The 19,614-nt window shown below is 36.9% G+C and overlaps 1 protein-coding gene and 1 long non-coding RNA gene across 3 annotated transcripts in view; one reads left to right on the forward strand and one right to left on the reverse strand.

Annotated features, from left to right (window-relative positions):
- CERS6 (ceramide synthase 6) overlaps positions 1–19,614 on the forward strand; it is a 313,857-nt gene that overhangs the window by 246,634 nt on the left and 47,609 nt on the right. For both annotated transcript variants that reach the window (XM_005573386.4, XM_005573387.4), the window contains exons 7-8: positions 8,289–8,417; positions 11,181–11,287. In XM_005573386.4, coding sequence (XP_005573443.3) covers positions 8,289–8,417; positions 11,181–11,287 — 236 coding nt within the window. The remainder of the gene's footprint in view (positions 1–8,288; positions 8,418–11,180; positions 11,288–19,614) is intronic.
- Positions 13,272–15,229, reverse strand: LOC141408181 (uncharacterized). Its single transcript, XR_012421192.1, has 2 exons — positions 14,650–15,229; positions 13,272–14,329 (listed from the first exon to the last, which is right to left on the reverse strand). It is a non-coding gene; the product is annotated as an uncharacterized lncRNA (long non-coding RNA).

Here is a 19,614-nt window from a genome sequence, read left to right on the forward strand (position 1 = left end):
CTGTCTTTGCTGTAAAGTAGAATAACCTGTTGTGCATATTTGATGGACAGTGGGGATGTTAGATTTGAGAATGGCTAGTGGAGATATTTAAATCACATCAGTATACATTATAAAAACATTTTGATAGTAACCATAGTAAATTCAACATCTTTAAACCAATTAATTTCATGGCACTTGGTGTTTTTAAAATGAAGTCTGTGTGTTACAGTTATCCCCCTCAAGGACCTAAATGTGTATACATTTAGTCCAAAAGGAGAAAAATCTATAATCTATTGGGGGAAAAGTGTTGAAATAGATTCAACTCTAGATCTAATGTGAATGAAATTTTATTCACAGACTGAATTTTGGAGAAGGGAGTAATTGATTCTTTCCTGCCAGGACTCCTCCACTTTATAATGGAACAAACGTTTCCCAAATAAGTCACAGTTCTTCATTCCTTTCCACATTTTCCTGTAGATATTTACCTTAGGGTGCATAGGCTATACATAAGAAAAAAGTGAGTTCTAGTTGGAGTTTTGAAGAGCCTTATGTGAAATATCTTTCTTTAAATGGTCCATTTAACCAACTCTCTTATTTAGAGTGAGCCAAAATTCAAAGCCAGTCGAAACAGAACAACCAAATAAATTGTGGGAGATTGTACATACATTACGTGAACTCTTCACATCATGAATTGGTAAGAGAAGATTATGATTCTCCTCAAATTATCTAATGGGGAGAGACCCAGAATCAACTGATTTCTATAAATCACCCCAAATATATTTTTATTATTTAGCCATTGTCTCAAAATCCTACACAATTTTTTAGTCTTTTATTTCTTTGTTTTGTTTTTTAACCAAATTATTAAAGCTTTAGAAGTTGTACTGCTATTTATTCTAGAACCCACCGTAAGACAGGACAAAGCAGCAAATTATTCTGATGTGAATTTCTGGTACTGTATTTCATTTTTGCCTTAAGGACGTATTTTGTGATTTATTTGCACACATTAGTTTTAATATTAAGATTTGTTAGTATACTATTTGGGGGTTTTGGTATTCTTTAAGAGGTTTTATATATAGTCATCCTGATCATCAGGACTTTACCCATCTCCAAAGGCTGAAAAGCTATTATATCTTTATATTCCCTTAATGGAAAAGCTGCTTATGATTATTCTTGATGTGTGTAAATTTTGTCCGAAATCCTCACCGTCTCCATCTGTTTATTCATTCTAAAATGGAGATGAAGACTGAGTAGCTGCTCTCTTTAGCACGTTGCCAAGTTACATGCTTAAAGTCCACTTCTACCCCCAGCATTCTGAGTTTTATGCCAAGGCAGGAAAATCACAAGAGAGAAAGGAAAACTGTTTGTTATTATCCCTAAAAAGAAAAACATGTTACTCTGTAAAAAGTCATATAAATTTCTATGTGCCTTGGAGTTTCAAATAAGAGAACTATTTTTTATTTGTTTGTTTATTTTTTTAATGAGGGGTTTCTATTACTGCAGTTGCCATAAAATGAAATCAGCTTTAAGCTATGCTGCTGTTCTTCTGTTTCCTAGAGAGTCTGAAAATCAGTTCATTGAGTAACCTGGTGCTATTACCTGACTTCTATTCATATTAGTTAGATTACAGATTTATTAATTTTATTAAATTCAGGAAAGCTCATATGCGTCATTTGCATCTGAGGGAGAAGAGCCTTTTTCTTGCACTTCAGAAGTATTTCATATTCTTCTTGTCTGTGCACATCTAAATCAGCCTTTAATTAAAATCTTGATCTTCTAAATTCCCTTTATAAAGAGGTTCACTAATATTTTTTCTTAATCAGTTGCAAAAATTATTCCCAAAAGAGATTGCATAAAATTAATATATTATCCAGCCAATGAGAATTTAGGGAACAGTTCCTGTTTATAGTATGTGTATGTATTATTTTTAATGAAAAATGGGTGAATTTTGTTTTTGTAAAGGCATGTACATCAAGATGAATTTGTAGTGCCTCCTGAAAACAATATTATTTCAGAGATTCTCTACAGCTTGATCATTGTGAAGGGAGTTGCGTTATATAAACTTTCAGATCTGTGTCTCAATGAGAGGTAGATCCCTCTGGATGTTTGGTGCTAATATTTTACTGTACGTAAAATTCCCCTAGAGAACGGAATTAAAGATGCTGATTTTCATTCTAACAGTTGGGGATGGAGCCCAGGTAGCTGGAATTTTACTTGTACCCAGGAATTTCTGATGTGAAAGCTACACAGAACAGACTAGAAAAGTTTTCTAGGTTCCCTAAATGCTATTTGAAAATGTAATGAGGAAAAAACAGCCTTATCTTACCAGCTTTTAATGCTAAAATGGATGACTCTTCCTTGAATTCTTTTATTTCAGACTTCTAATTAAGTTTGAGTGACGACCATGTTTGATTTTTTCCCCCTTGTCTCTGATAATTAACATAGGCAAAGCTACTGAAGTAAAGGTCAACATTAGGGTAAATATCAAGCAGGGAACATAGAAGGAGCCCTTGATAATGGCTGTGAAAATGTCAAGAAACAATATGGCCGAATAGCAGGAGGTTGAGGACACAAGTAAAGCACGTATCCAGGCCAGTCTGTTTTGAATAAAGGCTTTGGCATCAGTCTTCAGTCTGAAGACCAGTAAGAAATCACAGTCTCTCTCCTTAATTGCAGTTATGAAAAATGCAGGAAAACATTTCAACCTAAAATGCTAATGTTCTTTCAGCCATGACTGTGTCTGTGTGCGCACTAATCACTTTCAGCAGTTGCAAATATAAGGATGGAAGTTTTCCACCCTGCATTGATAAAATCCAAATTGGCAATTTGTTTAAAATGGTTATTTGGACCAGATTCAGTGCCTGCTCAAAGAAGTGTGTTGGGTCAGGAAGACGTGAGTAACACATAAAATAATGATTGCATGGCCTTTATTAAAGGTATTTTATTATGTATAATGCATTCTGAAGCAGAAATGTAAAAGATGGCAAATCCATTATTCATTCTTTTTTCATATTCATACAGATAGGACTGTAATGAAAATTGGTCTTCTGCCATGGGCATAACTGTGAATCCTTCAGTAATAGAACAAATGTTTTCTAGGACCAGGTGATTTATATGCAAAAAACATCTTTACAAAGCAAATTTTGTCTAAAAAACAAGGCTCTTATTTTTAAAGGAGCTGTGCTGTATTGGCAAGGCCATTGGGTTGTTTATTGACGATATATTAGATACATCTCAGGAAACTTCATTATAAAATGGTACTAATCCACCATAAGTGTTTTAATCAATTTATATTTATTCATTTTTAAATTAAATAGAGAAAAACCCTTGTTCTCTTTCAGTGAGCCAAGAGCAGTCATTCAGAGCTGAACAATAGAAAATGTGGAAAGTATTGTTCTTTTTAGGTATTCAGCTGGTTAAACTTTGAAATCTGTGTATTAAGCATAGCAAATATAAACTCATTGAATTTCTGAATTAAGCAGTGTGTGTTTTCATTTGATTATGTTTAGGAAACAGTTTAAAATATTAGTTGATAGGTAAGCTCTACTTTAATGGATCCATTGTTTTGAAGTAGTTATTATCTGGTAGAATACTATACTCCACATGATGGAATCTAGTAAGTAACAGCTTGGAGAGAACAGATTTTATCTTTCAGTGGAAAATGTTATCAGTGCAATTTTTATTGTATGTCTAAGGCATTTTGGTATTGTCTAACTTTAATGATTTAAGAAAACCTTAGGTACTAACTGCAAAGACAGCAGAATTTCAGAAGTAGGTAAAACTGGTAAGTTGCACCTGTACATAATCACGTGTTAAACTCAGAGTATGGTCATCATTTCTCTTCTGCCTGAGCTGAGAACTAGATGTAAATGTGAGTCTAGATGAAGGAATATAGTGGTAGGTCAGCCACTGCATTCTCAATGCTCAGTTCTGTCGTGGGCAGTTAGAATTAACTGTTGGAAGACGCATGCTCCTGACAGTGGAATCTACCATCAATGTGTCATGCTGTTTGGAGACTAGGTTAATTGAAAATAAGAGAAATCGTTGCACTTCATTTCTTAAATTATCTGACCTCATTTAGCAAACTAATATACTGTTTATCCTAGTAATAAATCAATATGTATGGTTGTCCATAAATGTTAGGCACTTTCCAGGGAAGAAAATAACCTCCGGACATGTTCACTAAACTGTAGACAGAATCATTTAAGCAATTAAAGTTGTTGAAGTTGACTTTTCAGACCCTAACCTGTAGTGACATCAACAGCTACTCAGCTGCTAAATAAAGAGGGCGCATGTGTGGGCTCTCCCACACTCTCTCCCCGCCACATATACACAAATATGAAATTAGTAAAGACTTCAAATATTATTTAATCACCATAACTATGAAGCCTAGAATTATAGAATTGACAGCATAAAAATAACCTGATCCAGTCTCTTAATTGTATAGATAGCCAGACTCAGTGGCTCACACCTGTAATCCTAGCACTTTGGGAGGCTGAGGCAGGTGGATCACTTGAGGTCAGGTGTTCGAGACCAGTCTGGCCAACATGGTGAAACCCATCTCTACTAAAAATACAAAAATTAGCTGGATGTGGTGGCGCACACCTGTGATCCCAGCTACTTGGGTGGCTGAGGCATGAGAATGGCTTGAACCCAGGAGGCGGAGGTTGCAGTAGCTGAGATTGCACCATTGTACTCCAGCCTGAGTGACAGAGCAAGACTCTGTCTCAAAAAAAAAAAAAAAAAAAAAAATTATATAGATAGGCAATTACCCTACCAAAAATTACAAAATTGATGAGTTGGATTACAAATTGGCTCTTATGAAATAGGTGCTCCATAATTGTTCAAGACACCTACATTTTTCAGGAGTCTGGTCCTGTCGAAAAGACCCTGGTTTTAACTTTCTTGCACTTATGTTTAACTTAGAAGTTGCCTTAACCACAGAAAAAGCAAACAATAATAACTGAACTGAATTGGAGAATATAAGTTAGAGACAGAGGCCTCTCTGAGTTGTGGAAAGGTGGATAGGTAAGTGAGGGTCCAGGATAGGTAAGTGGGGGTCCAGAAGAAAGTGGCTCTGTCACCCAGTGAATCAGGAACCAGGGCAGAAGCCATGAGAGCTAAAGGGTCACAGAGGAAAAGTACAAGGCTATTTAGAAAAAGAGACAGCACTAGGGCCTCCTCCTTCCCCTTGGGTAGAAGATTAAGTGGAATTCACAAGGAACCGAGGAGTCTACCTAATCTAGTTGCTGTTGCCTTTGTAAACCAGATGTTTAGCTTGGCAGAACATCCACCAACCTTAGCACTGTCACCCACACTGATTCTCAGAACAAACGAGAATACTCACAAGGGAATGTTGTAGGAAGGAGTTTATGAAGACATCTGTAAGAATAAAAACCTAGTCCTGTTTTGTGTTCATGACGAGTAGTATTAGAGAGTATTTATAAGTGCTTTGTACCTACTGCAATGTGATAGATAAAATTAAGTCCTTACAACCTCAGAAATAATTTTATTCTTGACCCTTAACCTCCCAATTTAGATCTGAATACAAATGATACGTAGAACAGTTACATATCAGGGATTAAATAGTAGAGTGATTACTTTCTATTCAACAAAGTTAAAATATCTTTTTAAAAGAGTGGTAATAGACAAAAAAAAAAGCTACTAATTTTTAAAATCTATAATCTATAATGCTGCTCTGGCTTCTACACGTCTCTCCTTCTTACTTGACTCCAGCCACACTCACCTCCTCGCTATTCCTTGAACACATCAGGATAGAAAGACCGTGATGGATAATGCCTTTGCCTTGGTTGTTTTTTCTGGCTTGAATATTTTCTCCCCATCTATCTATAAGACTAGCTTCCTCATCATCTTTAAGTCACCTTCTTAGAGAGACCTGCCCTGGTCTGGCCCCTCTGTGTATTATTATAATGTATCTCCCCCAGCAACCAGGACTCCCCACCCTTCTTATCATGATTGCTTTTTTCCCCCATAGCACAATTTTACCTTCTACTATAAGAGATCATTTACTTATATTTTTTGTCTGTTCTCCCTTACTAGAATATACAAGTTCCACAAGGGCAAAAGTATTTGTCTAGTTTTCTTACTTATTTTTCCTCAAAGCCTAGAACTGTCTAGAGCATAGTAAATGCTCAGTCACTATTTTTAATGAATAAATGACCATATGAATATTGACTTCTCAAGATAAAAATTTGGGTTTATTCCCCTAGATTTAACCTACATGCTGCGCTTTTTCATAATCGGGATCTGCTCATACGTCAGTTTTCAGATATGCTTTTCATTTTCACGCTCTCTCCCTTAGAGAGAAAGATTCAAATAAATCTACCCTAGATGAATGGTCTATGGGGAATAGTCCTCTTCCGCCAGAGGCTTCAAATAGAGCAACATTAGGGTCAGTCTTGGCATTTAAGTCTCAAAGAAATTCAGACTTACTCTGAGAGAGATATATAGATTAGATAAAAGTATGAGTAAAAGACTGTATTTCTAAGCAACAAAAATTCCATTTCACAACAAACCATGTCCAGATAGTCAAGAGATAATATCAGAAAAAAAAATCTTCACTGAGGCCAAGATGAGGTTCCCTTGAAGCTGACCAAAATAAGGATGGTCAATTTACTATTATTGCTGCAAGATATATTTTTTTCTAATGTCTATGGACAGATAATGATTAAAATTCAGGGCATCAATCCCCATGAGTATGCAGTATACCTAAGTAACAAGCATGCATAGGTACCCCCCTGAATCTAACATAAAACAATTTTTAAAAATTCAGGGCTTGTTTGTGTAGGTCCTATCAAAAAAGCCAACATGGTAGGATTCTTATTTTAGTATCCCAACAGGCATATTCTGGGAGAAGGATGCTAACACTGAGATGCACATTCCAAGAAATCTGAGATAACAGAAAACCATCACCCCCGTCTTAATCCATTTGAGCTGCTGTGGCAAAATACTGTAGATTGGGAGTCCTGTAAACAACAGAAATTGATTTCTTATACTTCCAGAGGCTGGGGAGTCCAAGATCAAGGCTCTGGCAGATCTGGTATCTGATGAGGGCCCATTTCCTGGTTCATGGATGGTGCCTTCTAACTGTGTCTTCATATGGTGAAAGGGACAAAGCAGCTCTCTGGGGTCCCTTTTACAAGGACACTAATCCTATTCATGAGGGTTCTGGTCTCATGCCCTAATTACCTCCCAAATGCCCCATCTCCTAACATTATCACCTTGGGCATTACGATTTTAACATGAATTTGATGGGCACACAAATATTTAGACCACAGCACCACCGTTAACCTTGCTATGTGGCTTATCAGCCCTTCTGTAGACAGTGGACCGTCTGGGCTGGGAGCTATACAATGCCCTTTTCCTCTGACCTGCTGTCCCTTCATAGATGCCACACTCTGTTCAAAGACACAACCAGTACCTTCTGAAGCCCCAACCATTTAGTAGTCAGAGAAGTGGTCCAGTTAAACCTGTACAGTTGCCCCAAAGACCTTCCTAAAGTTCAAATGCACCGGGCACGGTGGCTCACGCCTGTTATCCCAGCACTTTGGGAGGCCGAGGCGGGTGGATCACAAGGTTAGGAGATCGAGACCATCCTGGCTAACACAGTGAACCCTGTCTCTACTAAAAATACAAAAAAAATTTAACCGGGCGTGGTGGCGGGCGCCTGTAGTCCCAGCTACTTGGGAAGCTGAGGCAGGAGAATGGCGTGAACCTGGGAGGTGGAGCTTGTAGTGAGCTGAGATCATGCCACTGCACTCCAGCCTGGGCGACAGAGCAAAAATAAAATAAAATAAAATAAAAAATTTTAAAAAGGTTCAAATGCAAGTAGTACCCTTCTTTTCTTGAAATTCTGTAGTGATTTCTCCCATAGCTTCAAATTATTTGGCTTGCTACAAAGCATTCTTTATGATATGGTCTTTGTCCTGGCTTGATCGCATTCTTGATAGTCACTGATTTCCTCCTATCTCCTGTGGCCCTAAATAAGTGCTTTGCCCCTTTTGCCATATGATGACACAGCTAGAAGTCACCATCTATGAACAAGGAAGTGGGCCCTCTCCAGATACCAAATCTGCCAGAGCCTTGATCTTGGGCTTCCACCAATCTCCTATGTGTCTCTCCCAACACGTGATGGACTCCCACAGGATAAGAGTTATACCTTATTCATACCTTATTCATCCTCAGTGCTAGGCTTGTGGAGGTTCTCAGTAAGTCCTGGTTCAGTGGCTGAATGGCTAAATGGAAATGTGATGTTGCTAAACTCTAATATGGTTGTTTTTTCTTTCCTCAAGGACTTTGGCATTATGTTCCTGCACCACCTTGTATGTATTTTCTTGATTACCTTTTCATATGTCAACAATATGGCCCGAGTAGGAACGCTGGTCCTTTGTCTTCATGATTCGGCTGATGCTCTTCTGGAGGTAAAAGTTTTCTTTCATCTTTAAGAATACAAAACCCAAAATTTAGGAAGTCCCTAATCTCATTAGCTCTTCAATGTTATGTTAGATGGTGCCTGGGTACAATAGTAAATAACTGCCTTGAAACTGTAGTGTTTCTTTGAAGGTTAAACTGGTGAAAATGAGATTTTAAATTAGTATATAAACTTTTATACAAAAAAAAATTGTTAATAAAATGCTGAAAACCTTTACTAATCCATACTTAAGAAATGAATGATTTTACAAAGGAAAATCATTATTTGATTAGGTTTTGTTTTGTGTGCTGTACCTTTTACCCTGATTTATTGGGAAATTTTGTAAAACTCGGTTTGGGTACTGATGGAAGCTATACATCCCAGTAAAATTAAGTAGGGGTCATCATTTTTATTGCCAAGATACATTTTCCTAATGTTTTTACAGTGAAAAGTGCATACGAATTGCAAATTTTATGTAGAAACTATGTTTTCTATATATGAAAGTATAAAGAATATCTGTGGAAATATTGGTTATATATGAATTGGTGACTATTATTTAGAATTCTTAAAGTGGTAAAATAAATAAAAATGTTCTAGCATATTTTAAAAGGTAAAATCCCAAGGAAAATTGTGATGTGATATTTACTTTTAACTATGGCTCCTGTGAAGAGTCATACTCAATAATGTTAATCATTAAAGTCTTTGCATTTTATATTAAGAAATTAATATAACTGGTCAGAATTACCTTGTAAGAGTACAAAGCCTATGTAGAAATGGTTCTTACAATCTGATCTGAATTCTGATTTATTTTCCTTTAGGCCCACCATTTTGCTTTAACTGCTTTGTTTTGCCACCTTTGAAGCAATTACTATACCATGAGTGTAGACTAGGCATACCCTCAAATAATGACCTGTCATTGCAATATAAGCAGAATTCTATGCTATAAAATTTGAATCTACTATAAAGGCAATTAAAGTTTGAGGTGTATACAGTACTTTGTTAAAAAAAAAAACTGGTCCTTTCATGTTATGAAATAGAAAAATAGACCTAATGGGCTAGATAAGTCAAATGATAATTTGTTGCTATGATTTTTAAGTGATTCAAGCTAACCTCTATTCAACATATTTTTTAATAGGAGAAATATAATTACTATAAAGAAATATAATAAGTATAATCAATAATATAGATTGCTTATATTGCAGTCCCCTGGAAATGAGTTACCATTTGGTTAAATCCTAAGTTTGCTTGAATGTAGAAATTTATACTGCAACCTAAGGCTGTACAATCAATCCTGTACAATTAGCCAACTGCATTGCCTGTGGAAATGGCTGGCATGATGCTTGGTAGTGCCATGGGGTAGATTCAGAAAATTTCTAATCAAGTTCCACTTGTATCCAGAAAAAAAAATTCAGAAATCTCAGTCATGTGGCTTAAAAACAAATGTTCTTCATCACCTAGATTCTCTTTAACATTATAAAAATAAATAACACTCAGAGTATTCAATTAATGAGATAAGTTACCTGTCAGCTCCTCAACATGTTATCTTACGGCCTAGACATTTCTGAAAAGTTTGTGTTTAAAGCTTATTTATTGAATACTGGTGAAAAAATATAAAAGAAAAATGTCATGATTTACGTAGCCAGAAGAAGGTAAAAGGTACCTTTTAACATAATTTATGGTGTTACCCCTGAAGTGTTCATGAAATTAAAAGCTTATAATCCTAACTTCCACCCAGTTAATAGATATTTCCCCTTAGGAATACATTCCTCTCATAACTTTGTGCTTTATTTAAATCTTTTAAATTATAGCTTCTGTGGATAATGTCAACAATCTTTTCAAATCTGACTCAGTTAATTTAAGTTTCCAAGAAGTAGAAAATAACGTTATAAATTCAGAAGACATCATCAATTTATAACCCTGTGTGTAGGTGCTGTGAATTCTATGTAAAAATGTAAAAAGAGATGATTAAGCAAAATTATGTTTTCAGTCTCACCTGTTTTTAGAATCATTTGTAAAAAAGTAGATGGTAGAGAAAGGGATGTGATTTCTTCCCTAATTTATAATATAAAAAGTCTTCACTTAAATCGCTCTCATAAATTATGCAAATACTTTTCACAGACCCTTTGAGCATTGGTGGCTTTCATCTAAAAATGACCCATTCATGTAACTTTGAAAATTCTACCTAAATGGATTAGTTGAAATGACATGATCTTGACACTTTCTTCATTTCTAAGTTCATGAGAATAAGCCAGAAAAGCATCTCCCAGAGTATTCCTTGTGCCTGTTTAAAGAAAACCTGTAATTTTAGGGAGAAAGGAAGAAAAACACAGAAAGCTCCATATATTCTATATAAAGTTCGTGGCCTCAGTATTTGAGATTCATAAAAAGGTTTAAAGGATTATCCAGCACTTCTGTTTGAACTGTTATACCAGATTTCTGTTTTGGTGTCTCTGGCTTGCTAATATCATCTATGATGTAAGAATTTCTTATTTTTCTCTCTGTTTTTCTGAAATCAACCATACAATTGAATTTTTCAGGTTGCTGAATATTTTATTAAATCTGTAACAGTCAGGAATTCTACTTACGGCTAATGCTGCCTCTCACTCAGCTTGTGGGTAATTTATAAATACTGATGCATGATACATGACATTTCAGTCACAGGCAATTTTATGCATCTGATAAAGTGTATCTTATAACAGACTCATGCATATTGAAAGAAACTCTTTATTATCAGTTTAACTACATTAATAGGTCACATTCCTTTCTTTCATAGGCTGCCAAAATGGCAAATTATGCCAAGTTTCAGAAAATGTGTGATCTCCTGTTTGTTATGTTTGCCGTGGTTTTTATCACCACACGACTGGGTATATTTCCTCTCTGGTGAGTATGCCAGTCTTCTTCCTGATAGAGCCACCCTTTCCAAATAAGCTTTCTGAACCATTTTCCTTTTGAATTTTACCATAAGTATTTAGAGGTTTAAATATATTGGGGGAGGGGAATACCTCAAGAAACTGCTTGATTTCTTCTTCCAGAAGAGGGTGGCACTCTTTACTAATGATTTCCACAGAATAGTTGGAAAAGGATGTGGCTTGCATGGGTTCTGAAGTCACAGAAAGCCATCGGTCATAGAAGGCACTAGTCTAGAATATGACTCAGGAACCTCAGCCATGAAGGTTGGAATTAAGAAAGAAACTGCAGTGTTGCAAACAAGTATATAACAGGAATCTCCTGTACCACGGGTTCACAAAGGGTTGTCCCTGGATTAGTGGCAGCAGCATCACCTGAGAACCTGTTAGAAATGCACATTCTTGACCCCACCCAAGACCCACTGAGTGAGCAACTCTGGAGATGAGTCCTGGCAGTGTGTTTTAATAAGCCTTCCTGATGATTCTGCTGCATGTTAAAGTTTGAAAACCACTATCCTAGAGAATTTGCATTAGCTATATACCATTCTAACCAAATAGTCTTTGAATTCTATCCAAAGTCTCTTCCAGCTTTGTGTTACTTGGCAAATATGCCTTTCATGTTTCTTCCAACTTACTGAAGAAAAATGTTGACCAAGAGGGATTCCTTGTCCACCCCTGAAGAATTTCTTTAGATTGACCTCAGTTCCCCAAACACCAGTCTTCCTGTATGATTTTTCTACTCATTACTAAGCCTTCTAACTGTTAGATTGTCATGCCTGCTATTTCCCCACCTTGGTTAAGGTATATAAAAGAGTTTTGTCAAAGGTCTTAAGGAATTCAGGATTTATTCTGTTGAGTCACTCCCTGCACAGATAGAGGCAGAGTCAGGAAAAGAATGTGAAGTTGGATTTTAGAAAACCTTTGCTGACTCCTGGGTCTTCATTCTAAGTACTTGCCCCCATCTGTGTGATTAGCCATCTACAACAGTAAGCTCACCAGTCTAGAATATCCATTCTTTGCGTTTTCCATATTGTTTAGGCATGGACTTTAAAATTCCAATGAACTACCATTTTCTGTGTGTATTTAGTGAAAATTTACTGGGCATTTGCTGCATTACTAGCACTGGGATGGTACTGGTAATGCTGATAATTCAGTCAGACATAGGGCTGCCCTTGGGGTACTTGCAGTTGAATTCCTACAGATCCTTTTAATATTCTGGTTTATAATTTGGGGTATGGGGTGGGGGAGGCCAGAGATTATAAATTTTTTTTCCAAACATTTACTGGACATAGGTAACATCGATGGATTATCAATATTTAAATAGTTTTGTTGCACTTACTGAGGAACTCTGTTGGCTAAATTATACATTATAGCAAATAGAGTATTTGTGTGAAATAGTGACTCACCTGTGGAGGGTAAAGTGTAATGGAGGTAGATTAGACTTTAGTTTTAAGAAGCATTTCACAGACCTATTTCTCCTTCAAAGACTGTGCTTTAGGTAGAAGAAACAAAATTATTTCCCCTGCCCTATATTCCTTTTTGTTTTCAACCCATTTCTTTGTATTCACCAACAATATCTTCCAGGTTCCTCTTGACTATATTTGAATTCATCATGAGTCATCAGAATATTGGTAGTTGATGGGTTTAGTAACAGTTGGCTTATTGTCTGTTGTATAATCAATCCATGGTCCTCAAAGACAGCATACACCATGATTAGCCTTTTAAGAACCATGCACTGCTCCTCCAGACTTCTCTTCCAGTCACAATACATCCTTCTAGAACAACCCTGTCCAACAGAAATATAATGCAGGATTTATAGTAACACAATATTTTCTAGTAGCCATACTAAAAGTTTTTTTTTAAAGATGAAAGGTGATATTCACTTAAATAACATATTTAACTCAGTATATTCAAAATAGTATTTTTTTTTTAAGACAGAGTCTTAAAAAAACCTGCCGTGTCGCCTAGATTGGAGTGCAGTGGCACAATCTCGGCTCACTGCAATCTCTGCCTCCCAGGTTCAGGTGATTCTTCGGCCTCAAGTAGCTGAGACTATAGCACGTGCCACCACGCCTGGTGTAATTTTTTTTTTTTTTTTTAGAGAAACAGGGTTTCACCATGTTGGCCAGGCTGGTCTCAAACTCCTGACCTCAAGTGATCTACCCGCCTTGGCCTCCCAAAGTGCTGGGATTACAGGCATGAGCCACCATACCCGGCCCAAAATACTATTTAACATTATCAACACATTAATATTAAAATGTTTTGAGTATCTACATTCTTTTAATTTATATTAAATCTTTGAAATTCAGTGTATATTTCACATTACCACACATCTAGATTTAGTTTAACTACATTTCAAATGCTCAGGAGCCACATGTGGCTCGCTTATTGGACAGTGCAGTTCCAGAAAAGAACACCTATCACAGTCTTTTACAGTGACCAGATTCTACACATTTTCTGGGGTCTGAGTATCTTGGTTGACATTCTTAAGTTTGCTGTTTGCTACATCTGTACGAGTCAGGAGAGTATACTGGTTAGCTGGGACGTTTGGACCAGTGTGCGTGGGTTCAAATCCTGCCTCCACTGCTTAACACCTTTGTGCTGAAGTTTCCTCATCTCTTAAATAGAAATGATGATGATGCCCAATCACAGCATTGTTGTAAATATTAAGTGATTTTATGTCTCTATAGAGCTAAGAAACATGTCAGGTTCATAGTAATTGTTATGTAAGTATTGGCTTGTTAAGTGAGATTATTTATTCAACATGAAAAGAGAGACCTCTTAGGAAATGAGTAAGAAAAAAAGAACAATAACTCAACAGAAGTATTTGGAGTGGCTCTGAACTGGCACAGTTCAGAAAAATATAAATGACAAAATTATAGAAAGATTTAACCTCACCATAAGTAAAGAAAGCAAATTGTAGCTTCTGGAAATACAGTCATGTATCATATAGCTACGCTTCGTGGCCAATGATGGACCGCATATATGACAGTGATCCTACAAGATTATAATGGACCTGGCCGGGCGCGGTGGCTCAAGCCTGTAATCCCAGCACTTTGGGAGGCCGAGACGGGCGGATCATGAGGTCAGGAGATCGAGACCATCCTGGCTAACCCGGTGAAACTCCGTCTCTACTAAAAAATACAAAAAACTAGCCGGGCGAGGTGGCGGGCGCCTGTAGTCCCAGCTACTTGGGAGGCTGAGGCAGGAGAATGGCGTGAACCCGGGAGGCGGAGCTTGCAGTGAGCTGAGATCCGGCCACTGCACTCCAGCCTGGGCGACAGAGCGAGACTCCGTCTCAAAAAAAAAAAAAAAAAAAAAAAGATTATAATGGACCTAAGAAGTTCCTATGACAGCATCACAGCACAGTGCATTCATTACTGATGTATTTGTGTTGATGCTGCTGTCAACAAACCTATTGTACTGCCAGTCACTCCTCATTCTTCCCTCCTATAATCCCCTGGCAATCACTAACCTGCTTTCTGTCTCTGTGAACTTACATTTTGTGGTTATTTTATATAAATGGTTTCATGCAATATGTGATCTTTTGTAACTGAGTTCTTTTTGTTTCCTGATGTTTTCACGGTTTATCCATGTTGTAGCATATATCAGTACTTCATTGTTTCTTATTGGTGAATAATATTTTATTGTATGGATATACCACATTTTATTTATCTGTTTATCAGGTGACAGACTTCAGGATTGTTTCCACTGTTTGGCTATTGTTAATAATGCTGCTATTAATGTTTGCATACAAGATGTTGTGTGAACACACATTTTCAATTTTCATAGGCATATGCTTAGGAATGGAATTGCTGGATTACATTGTAACTCTAACTTTTTGAAGAACAACCAAATGTTCTTTTTCTTTAGAGCTAGAACAAAAGTTTAAAAAAAAAAAAAAAAAAAAAAAAAACCAGGGTCTCCCTCTGTTGGCCTGGCTGGGCTACAATGGTGCCATCATAGCTCATTGAAGCCTTGAACTCCTAGGCTCAAGTGATTCTCCTGCCTCAGCTTCTCGAGTGTCTAGGACTACAGGTACGTGCCACAATACCTAGCTGATTTATTTATTTGTAGAGACAGGGTCTCACTACATTGCCTAGGCTAGACTTGAACTCCTGGCCTCAAGCGATCCTCCAGCCTAGGCTTCCCAAAGTGCTGGTATTACAGGTATGAGCCACTGCACCCCACCCACCAAACTCTTTTACAAAGTTGCAGCATCATTTGACATCTGACCAACAATGTATGAAAGTTCTACTTTCTCCATTTGCTTGCCAACACCTACTATTTTTTGTATTGTATTCATTTTAGTGAGTATTAAATGGTATCTTATTGTAGTTTTAATTTGCATTTCAAATTATTTACCCATTTTTAATTTGGTTATTTGTCTTTTTATTGTTGTCAAAGTTTATGTATGATTATATATCTGAATGATGAATATAATAATGTATCTGATATATAAAGGACTTACCCAATATATAATTTGCAAATGCTTTTTCCCTTACTGAGGGTTGCATTTCACTTCCTTGATGATGTCCTTTGAAGCACAAAAGCTTTTAGATTTGATAAAAGTTTGTCTATTTTTTCTTTTGTCACCTGTGTTTTTGACGTCATAAGAAACCATTGTCAAATCCAAGGTCATGAAGATTTACTCCTATTTTTTTTTCCTAGGAGTTTTCTAGTTTTAACTCTTCCATTTAGGTCTATGCTCTGTTTTGGGGTGATTTTTGTGTATGGTGGAAGGTAGGTATCCAAGTTCATTCTTGTGTGTGTGGGTATTCAGTCATCCCCACACCATTTCTCGATTGGCTATTGATTTTATTATGATCATCTTCAGCACATAACTCTAACGAAGCGAACTTGTGTTTGTCACATTCCTCATTTACTGCCCTTTACTGGCTTTAATTCATTTCCACTTCTTAGCATCACACTATATTTTATCTGTGGCCTGCTTCCTAGGTTGACTCATTCGTCCTGCCTGGGAACTCTTCATCCTGTCTAATAAGCCAAGAGGTGAGACGCATTTGCACAGCCCTTTCCTCTTCTCTCCAAGCTGGGACGCTATCCAAGGGAGTGTTGATTATTTCTGTCCAGAGGACATCTGGGATGCAACCCTCCCACACACAGGCCACCAAAACTGATCTCTCCACTGTTCCTTCCTGATGATATCACTGTCCTCTGTGGTCTCCCTGTGTAGATGGTTCCAGCCAATGCTGGCCTTGCTGTTCCTAGGACATGACTTACCCCAGAAAGTGCAATTTTTATATCCACTCTGTGCTGCTGTTGGCCCTGCTAACCTGTTTAATGACCCTATTTTGAAGGGGAGGATAAAGAAAGTGGCAACTCCTCCTCTAGCCCATCACTACACTGCCCACAGCCTCACCACAGAATTCCTTGCTTTGCTTTTTCTTGTTCACAGTCTTTCCTGGATTGTGAGATAAGTAGAATATGATGTGGGAAGAGACCTTTGTTGTCAAATAATTCAGCCACCACATGAATAATTCCAGTGGAAGGAAACCCTGCACCTCTAAAGACAGTCCCTTCCAGTTGCACAGTGGCCATTATTAGAGAGTTCTGCCCCAGGCTGTCACAGTTTACCTCCCAATACTTTCTGCGTTTTTGTCCTAGTTCTGACCCTGGAACTATATACAGTGTGTAATTCTTGTTCTATACCTCAGCCCAGCAAATATTCGGGGGAAAAAAAAAATTCTTACTCCCCCATTTCCTGTTATCTTCATCAAGATAAGCATTGTAAATTCCTTCAGTCACCTTTTTCTCTGGCTTTCATGCTGGTCTTTTCTGATTCTGAATTTTATTGTATCAAATCATCTGGGAACATTACATCAGTTCTTCAAAATGTAGTTTTCTCTACTATTTGTCTTAATAATACCTTGTTATTTTGAATCAGTATTTGTATGATTATATCATATAATGACTGTGAAATAATCTTGCTAATACTGTTATGGGTTTCCTTCAGGTACGTGTGATGATAATCTTTGTAGAAGCATCATCTTCTCACATTTTGCTAACATATGAAACTCTGAAATTGTAACTTCATAATATGACCATCCTGGAAGCCAAGATAATGTGTCTTTATTTCCTGTTCTCGGTAACAACATTCTTCTTCCATAATTACATAGTTTTTTGCTAAAACCTGAGCAAACATATGAATAGGTTTACTATATCAAGAGTTTTACTGCTTTACCAGTTTTATCAAATAATCAAATATTTAGTGGGTCACTCAGAATTTATCTGGTAGGAATTCTTTCTTAACACATCCTTAGATAATTTGATTGTTCTTTTATTAAATGACATCTGTGGAATCAGGTAGTTTCATTGTTGATATAATTAACAGCAGACTTTCTTATCAGTATCTCCTTCAAATACATACTTATTTTTCCCAGATGGTGCTGTATATAGTCAAGATCAAATTTTAGCCAAGTCTTTATTTATCATATACTTCTAAAGATTTGGGTTTGTAGTCAGTATTTAAAAGCTTCAATAATATATATTGGATACTTGTTGCACTACTATTACCAAACAAGCAATCACTGGTGCCCCACTGACTTGCCATCACTCAAAGTGTTAAAAGTTTAAATATTTTCTCTTGTATTTAAATTTCTGGAAAGTCGTGTCTAGTTAGCTCTCCTCAACTCAAAAATCTATGCGTTTTAGCCGTTACTTTGTAGTCACACAGTCAATGATCTGATCCTTTTTGAGAGTAAATCTACGCATCATTGTAAGCTGTTAAAATTTTCATTGATCTGCAACTCTCTCTTATAGTCCACTTATATGTAATCTCTACGTTCCTAACAATTTCCCATAAAAGCTGTGGTTTTAATATGGCATAGATTGTACTCAAACTCATAACATCCATCAACAGTGCCTTACAGTGCCCACTCAGTAAGTATTTGTTGAGTTAATTAGGTACTCTTTAATTATAAACGGTCTCATGTCCATTTTCTTATTTGATTTCCTTAAATCTTTGTTAAGTAAGATAGGTGCGATTTCTCCCTTAATACACAGAGAAAGCAGATTCATCTAGTCAATGATTCACTGGGCTCTCTGGACTCTGGTCTCCTAATATCAGTTCAATTCAGCAAGTACTTACTATGTTCCATTTGTTCTTTCTACAATGCAATATTCTCTTCTTTAAGGCCATAAAGCATTTGATAAGATACATAGTTGGTGGTAGTTCAATAAAAAAGAAAGAGTCATTTAAAAATGATTGCCTCTGTCATTCTGCCCCAGTCAAGATAACATATTGCAAACATCATCATCTATCAGCGATACATTAGAATCTGGTAAAGAAAGGAGCAAATTCACAAAGATGCTGAAAGAGAAGTGGCATGGTACAGTGGCTAGAAAGGCTGCTTGTTTTGAGTCAGATTTCTCCTCCCACACTGTCTGAAGACCAGATGTGTGATTTCTCTGCAACTGTGTCCTCATTGGTAAAATATGGTAAATAGTATACCTACCCTATGTCCTCATCGGTAAAATAATGGTGAATAGTCTACCTACCTTACCAGAAATATTAAGGATCAAGTGTAATAGTATTTTACGAACTATAAAATACTTCATAAATATTAGGCATTTTTCAAAATATGCTGTTACTGTTAAATATATAAATTCCCATTATAGCCAAGTGGTCTGAAGTTTTTATTACATTTTATAGCTTCCCACTAGTCTGTATTAAGGAACCATGACCATAGATCTGAAATAAAATTCTAAAATGGTCTATCCAATTATGAGACTTAAACTGTCTCCCTTTAGTGGCTTCTGTTCTCAGTAGTCAGTGAGCATGTAATATTGAAACTGTACTAGTTTACCATATTCTCACAAATCCCAAGTGAATGGGCATACCACTATCTCCAGAACCTCTTTCCGTGGCCAGATAATGATTTTCCACATCTCCAGTCATGTCCCATGAAGTGCCAGGGCCTTGGCTACAGGAGGGTTAGAGTCAAATATGTACCTTTACTGGTCAGCTACTGTTCGGACAGAAGCATCTGCCTTCTCAGAATGTTGCTTTCTGTTGATCGCTTCACTGAAAAGTAGGGGAATTATCTGTGAATTTGTTCTCTCTGAAGATTTCTACAATTAAAAAAAAAAAAAAAAATTGACCAGGTGCGGTGACTCACGCCTATAATCCCAGGACTTTGGGAGGCCAAGGTGGGTGGATCACGAGGTCAGGAGTTCGAGACCAGCCTGACCAACATGGTGAAACCCCATCTCTACTAAAAATACAAAAATTAGCCTGGTGTGATTAGCCGGGTGTGGTGGCATGCGCCTTATAATCCC

This window comes from Macaca fascicularis, chromosome 12 (genome assembly GCF_037993035.2).
Source record: "Macaca fascicularis isolate 582-1 chromosome 12, T2T-MFA8v1.1".
Taxonomy (NCBI): domain Eukaryota; kingdom Metazoa; phylum Chordata; class Mammalia; order Primates; family Cercopithecidae; genus Macaca; species Macaca fascicularis.